Genomic DNA, 7,075 nt, shown 5'->3' with positions numbered 1-7,075 from the left:
CCACATGAAGCAGGGTAAAAGTTTAACAGTTTATTAAAGATGCAAACACAGAATTAAACAAGCACTGGTTCTGGTACTGGTCCGGGACTTGGTTTCACAGAGATATCTGCAGAGAGGGATTGTTTGGTTAGCCAGGTAGCAGCGATGACTTGATGGAGTTTGGATTCTGGTTCGTACCTGATGAGGTTCAGACTGATCAGTAGAGAGAGGGAACCGGTTGGGTCCAGAGACTGTGGTTCCAGCAGAGAGTTCAGCAGCGACAGAGCTTAGCTTCAGGCTAGAGAGATTCAGACCTTGAGTTGTTCTTCTAGTTCTCTCCAGAGAACTAGCTGGGAGACTCAGACTGAGGATCTTCAGGTTTGGCTTCTTTGAGCAGGCAGGCAGGTTTCCAAACATGAGCTCCTCCAGAGCTACAGACTTCACTCGGGTTTTCCTAAGAGCAGAGAAGACAGAGACTGGTTAGGGTCAGGTTGCTCTCTAGAACAGACAGATATTCTAGTTCAGGTTGAGGCTCAGGTTCCGCTAACCAAAACTGGTCAACACTCTGGCGCTGAAGACAGGTCTGGTCGCTGCTTAAGTAGGAGGTCTCCTGATGGGCTGATGATCCTCAGGTGTGCGGGAGGCTCCAGCTCAGGAGACCCATAGCGCTCTCTGCTGGAGACAGGTGGCAGATCTCCAGATCGCAACAGTTAAACTATATGACACACTCAGTAACTAATAGTAAAACAGAGGAACTTACATAGAAAATGCAGTACTATGTATTGTATGTAGTATGTATTGAATAATTATGTTAATGTAATTAATACAAAATGATTAAATCAAATTGCCCGTTTTTGTGTGTAATTATTTTTAATATATTTCTGGAAAAAATAAAACATTTTGGGGACCGTCTGTGTCATGATGGGTACACTAAGAGTGACCCAAATATGCAGAACACCACGAGACGGACACAAAAAGTTAACAAGTTTATTTGTTCATAAGCACACTGATTTGACTGGTTCTGGTTCGGGCCTGGAAACTGGTTTGCCGGAGTCTGTGTGAGAAACAGTTCAGTTAGCGTTGCACTTTGGAGCTTGCATTCTTGATTGTTACTGGTTGTACCTTGAGGGTTCTTTGAGAGGGTCACTGTTGGATCTGGAGAGGAGTTGATCAGCAGAGTCCGCTAGCTGCTTCAGTGTCTTACTTCTAGATCTGAGCAGTCCTTGGCTTTGGGTTTTCCAGCTCTTAGTCCTGAGCTGCATGAAAGTTCACTGAGGTTCTTCAGGTTTGGCTCTGAGGGTCGACTCGGCTGGTTAGCTGTTCCTGAGCTCCACAGAGGAGAAACTGGTTTCCTGGAAGACAGAGACACGGGTTAGAATCCAGGATGTATTCAAAGTCACAAAGATTCACTGAGATTCTAGGCTTAGGCGCTGACCAACTGGATCAACACTGCGGCGTTGAGGCAAGGTCTGAAGACAGCTTAAGTAGTGGATGCTCTGATGATCTGATGGGTTGCAGCTGTGCAGAAGGCTCACTCAGGAGGATCCACGGCGGACTCTGCTGGAGAAAGGTGGAACTTCTCCAGCTCCCAACAGTACCCCCCCCCTCAACGACCGCCCCTTGGCGGTCCGGAAGAGGTCGAAGGGCAGGAACGCTCGTACTCCTCGATTAGGGCAGGGTCGAGGATGTACGAGCCCGGAACCCACTGGCGATCCTCCGGTCCGAAGCCCTCTCAGTCGACGAGGTACTGCCAGCCGCGACCTCGTCGACGGGAGTCCACGATGCGTCGAACGGTGAAAGCAGGATGACCGTCGACCTCCAGGGCGGGTGGTGGGGAGTCGGAAGGTGGGCACAGAGAACTCGAGATGACAGGTTTTATCTGGGAGACATGGAAGGTAGGGTGGATCCGAAGAGACTGGGGCAGTTGGAGACCGACGGCAGATGGATTGATGACTCGGGAAATCTTGTACGGACCTATGAATCTGGGCGAAAGTGTTCGAGATTCCCTTGAGGGGAATGTCTCGAGTGGACAGCCATACCTCTTGGCCTTCAGAGTACTCGGGGGCGGGACGTCTCCTGGAGTCAGCGAAGCGTTTGTTGGTCTCAGAAGAACGGTTGAGGGTTGCGATGGTATCTCTCCAAATCTTCTGACAGCGTCTGATGTGGTGATTGACTGACTGGACCGAAATCTCTCTCTCGTCTGCGGGAAAAAGTGGAGGTTGATAACCGAGACTGACCTGAAAGGGAGATTGTCCAGTGGAAGCAGATTTGAGGGAGTTGTGTGCATATTCGATCCATGTAAGGTATTGGCTCCAGTCGACGGGATTGTTGGAGGTGAGGCAACGAAGGGTGGATTCTAGCTGCTGGTTCATCCTCTCTGTTTGTCCGTTGGATTGAGGATGATAACCCTGATGTCAGAGAGGGTTTACAGCCGAGTGCAGAACAGAATGCCTTCCAAACCTGGGATATGAACTGGGGACCCCGATCCGAGAGGATCTCCTGGGGGATGCCATGTAAGCGGAAGACGTGTTTAACTAGGAGCTGGGCTGTCTGGAAGGCCGTGGGAAGTTTCCTAAGTGGGATGAGATGGCAGGACTTCGAAAAACGGTCAACAATGGTGAGGATTGTGGACATACCTCGAGAAACAGGGAGGCCGGTGACGAAGTCAATCGCTATATGGGACCATGGACGCGAGGAAACCGGAAGTAGCTGTAGCAGGCCAGAAGGAGGTTGATGTGAGGCTTTATTTCGGGCACATGTGGAGCAAGCCAACACATACTCCTTGACCTCTCTATGGAGGGTCGGCCACCAGAAGCGTCTTGAGATCAAGGAGACGGTTCTACTGACCCCCGGATGGGTGGAAAACTTGGCTGCATGCATCCATTGGATGAGACGGGACCTGACAGAAGATGGCACATAGGTTTGGTTAGCTGGACCGTTACCTGGATCGGGTTCTGTAGCCAGGGCGGAGTTGATTAGATCAGTGATCTCCCAGTTAACCACTCCTACAGTGCAGGAAGCAGGAAGGACTGGTTCAGGTGTCTCAGGATGATCGACGGAGTAAAGACGAGAGAGAGAATCGGGTTTGACATTCTTGGATCCGGGTCTGTAGGAGATAATGAGATTAAACCGTGAGAAGAAGATGGACCACCTGGATTGACGTGGATTGGCTTGCTTGGTTGACTGGATGTAAGCCAGGTTCTTGTGATCAGTCCATACAAGAACCGGGTGCTCAGCTCCCTCCAGCCAGTGTCTCCATTCCTCCAGCGCCAATTTGTTGGCCAACAGCTCACGGTCTCCCACATCGTAGTTCTGCTCTGCGGATGAAAGTCTACGAGAGAAAAAGGCGCATGGATGGATCTTTTGATCCGTGTCAAGTCTCTGGGATAGGACCGCTCCAACACCAGAATCTGAAGCGTCCACTTCGAGGATAAACTGTTTAGCTGGGTCAGGCTGTATTAACACTGGTGCTCTGGAAAATAAAGATTTCAATTTCTCAAATGCAGATTGTGCCTCGGGAGTCCATTGAAAAGTGCGTTTGACAGAGGTCAAAGCGGTTAAGGGAAGGGCTGTCTGGCTATAGTTCCTGATGAACCGACGATAAAAGTTTGCAAAGCCCAGAAATCTCTGTAGCTGTTTGCGGTTCTCTGGAACTGGCCATTCTAACACGGCTTTTATTTTGTCCTCAGATGGTTTAACCTGGCCGCCCTCGAGCACAAACCCCAAAAAGGTGACTGAAGACTGATGAAATTCGCACTTCTCTGCTTTAACGAACAGCTGTTCTCCAGAAGTCTCTGCAACACAAGGCGGACATGTCTTTTATGTTCAGAAAAGTTCCTTGAGTAAATGAGTATGTCGTCAATATAGACGAACACAAACACATTTAAAAAGTCTCTGAGGACATCGTTCACGAGGGCTTGGAAACAGGCTGGAGCGTTGGTTAAACCAAAAGGCATCACCAAATATTCAAATTGACCCAAGGGGGTTTTGAAGGCCGTTTTCCATTCATCTCCATCTCGGATCCTAAGAAGATGATACGCATTCCTTAAGTCCAGTTTTGTGAAAACTGTAGCCCCTTGTACAGGTTCAAATGCTGAGGCGAGAAGAGGAAGTGGGTACTTATTCTTTATTGTAATTTGGTTCAAACCTCTGTAATCAATACATGGTCTCAGGGAACTGTCCTTCTTACCAACAAAGAAGAACCCGGCGCCCAATGGAGAGGAAGATGGGCGGATTATTCCAGCAGCTAAGGATTCATTTATGTACTTCTCCATGGTCTCTCGTTCAGGTTTGGAAATGTTGTACAATCTGCTGCTAGGTAGTGGTGCTCCAGGTAATAGCTCAATGGCGCAGTCATATGGTCTGTGTGGAGGTAGGGACGTAGCACTGACCTTACTGAAGACAGGAGCCAGGTCGTGGTACTCGGAAGGAACAGAAGAAAGGTCAGGAGTCCATCCCCCCCCCCACCTCTAGGAGGCCCCACCAAGGGGGCAGCCGAACGGAGGCATGTTTCATGGCATGCAGTTGACCATGATTCCAGGTGACGATCAGTCCAATTTATGTGTGGATTATGCTTCTCCAACCATTCGAAACCAAGCACGAGGGGAGAGCATGCAGAAGGAAAAACAAAAAATGTTATTGTCTCTCGGTGGTTACCTGAAAGAAGTAGCTCGAGGGGTTGAGTTTGATGGGTAACTTGGTGGAGTCTTTTCCCATCAATGGCAGAAACACTTAGAGATTGAATCAGAGGAATGGTTTCTATCTGAAGTTGTTGGACGAGATTCGAATCGATTAAATTCCGTTCACAGCCAGAATCGATGAATGCAGAAAAAGAGAGGCTTTGGTTAGCACAAAACAACGTGGCTGAAGCAACAGTCGAGGAGATTTCTTAGTGTTAATTTGGCCCGCCAGACTCCTCAGATCCTCTGGCGGGCCCAGGCTTTTGATTTAGCCGGGCAGGAAGCGATGAAGTGACCACTCTCACCACAGTAAATGCATAATTTACTCAGAAAACGTCTTTGTCTTTCCTCAGGGGTGAGCCTGGTGTGTCCCACCTGCATGGGTTCGACATCTCTTTCACCAGAATGAGAGACCTGAATAGGCAGAGGGAGAGACTGGGCCTTAGGTCTCTGTATGGGCAGCTGCTCTGTGGGGGAAGAACAGTCACGTTATGTGAGGCAGAACAAAGTTCTGCCTCACATAACGTGCAGAAGGCTCACTCAGGAGGATCCACGGCAGACTCTGCTGGAGAAAGGTGGAACTTCTCCAGCTCCCAACAGTCTGCTCCTTGTGGGGCTCGATCCCTGGACCTAAGAGGGGAATTGCTGTTTTTGGGTGAGGGGTCATGTTTAGGACAAAGGTGGGAATTGAGTTTAGGTCAGGATTAGGTATGAACCCGTATTGATTAGGTTTAGGGTAAGAGTCACAGTTAGGCTGTTGAAATGGATGGAAGTCAATGTAGTATATTAGTAGTATAGGAATATACTACATTTTGGAGATGTATATGTACTTGTGGGGACCAATGACTCATCTCTTTGAGAAAAGTTTCCATTCTTGGATTAACCTAAACTTGTGAGTGGAGTTTAGGTTAAGTTTATGGTTAGGCATGTGTGGAAAAGGGTTAGGCCTACAGTAAGGGTTAGGGCCATAGAAAAGAGTGGGAAAGAGTCCCTATCAAGAGCAGTGTACATTGATATGCACTAATTGTTGCCACTGTGTGCTTCATGAAAAACACATCAGATTCATTTAATGTTCTAACAGTTTTTTGAAATCGTTATGAGTTTTCAATACAGTTAATAGGTTTCCTAAACTCTTAACACACCAAATTATTAATTTTATTTTCAAATTCACACATTGTAAACCAAACTCCAAAAATAACTTTTAAAATACAATACTACAATAACACAACGCACTACATCTAACAAAACAATGCAAACATGTTTCAAAATCAAATAATTATTCAAAAAACTAACACATGTTCTCTACCAACAGGAACATTTAGTCAATCATAACAGAATTGTGAGGAATCCAGTTTGTGTGGTCTGTTTGTGTGTTTCCTTTTCTCCAACTCCAGGACACCTGCGGCTGATTGGACCATTATCTGGAAGAGTATTTGAGCAGTAGGCTGTCACTACCTTGACCCCAGAGTGTTTGCCAGTTTTGGGTACTGTAGTCAAGCTGAGATTAGCAGAGTCTAATCTAAGCTTTGTTTCTCTAAGACTTATGTTCTTTTGTCTTTGCTCTTTGGAAGGAAGACATCCTGTTTTACTAGATACCTGGTCCTTCTCCCACTGGAAGGAAAAGCTGAGTTCACACTTAGCAGGGGAAAACCTCCAGATGATCCGTTCAAGTTCCCATAGGAAATCCGAGTGACAGTCCACTCCATTACTCCTCTGGGTCCAACGTTTGTCTACCCGTCCACTCTCCAACGTGTTCACAATTCTCTGGATTAACCCACACAGACTGGATTTGAGGACTGACAAGACCCCCTCAAACGTGAGTCCCTCACCAGCATAATCCAAACTGTATCCAAGATCCCCATGGTACCTGAACTGATCTCTGTGAACTTCCCTTCTAATTTCCAGTTCCGGTTCACCAGCTCACTGAGTGGTTTCTCTGCATGTGGGTCAGATTCGTAAAACCGATCATGACAACTATGACATAAAAAACACTATCATCAGCTGAAATTACAGAAACTGCATTATTTTAGATGTGTTAGAATGTATATTTTATGAAACAAAAGACAGAGCCAGAATTACTGCAGTATAAATACTTAATTTGCAAAAGGAAATTACTGCAAGATATACAATTAGAAATACTCCGGAATACCAGAAAAATAAAAAAATAAGAAAAATTAACTTTCAATTTACTCGGTCTTCTGCATTTGGCCACATGTTCTCATCCACATCACACCTGAAATCGTGTCTACCAAGGCATTGTGGGAAGAATTTTTTTGCATGCCTTATCCACCCCTGGTAGTGTTCAGCTGTGATGTCTTGGCATGCAGCATCCATTGCATCTAGGAGAGACGTTTGGTCATGTGGACGATGGTCAAATACCTTCCATCTCCAGGCTGAGAAAAACTCCTCAATGGAGT

At 46.8% G+C, this 7,075-nt stretch overlaps 1 protein-coding gene across 1 annotated transcript in view; it reads left to right on the top strand.

Moving 5' to 3' along the window:
- The first annotated feature begins 1,783 nt into the window (after positions 1–1,783).
- Positions 1,784–7,075, top strand: part of LOC119785151 — a 37,089-nt gene continuing 31,797 nt past the window's right edge. The window contains exon 1 of the mRNA XM_038287597.1: positions 1,784–1,874. Coding sequence (XP_038143525.1) covers positions 1,784–1,874 — 91 coding nt within the window. The remainder of the gene's footprint in view (positions 1,875–7,075) is intronic.

This window comes from Cyprinodon tularosa, unplaced genomic scaffold, assembly GCF_016077235.1.
Source record: "Cyprinodon tularosa strain WSP-4 unplaced genomic scaffold, ASM1607723v1 ctg1061, whole genome shotgun sequence".
NCBI classification, from domain to species: domain Eukaryota; kingdom Metazoa; phylum Chordata; class Actinopteri; order Cyprinodontiformes; family Cyprinodontidae; genus Cyprinodon; species Cyprinodon tularosa.
Note: the sequence above shows the minus strand (reverse complement) of the source record. Positions and strands in the feature narration are given on the sequence as shown.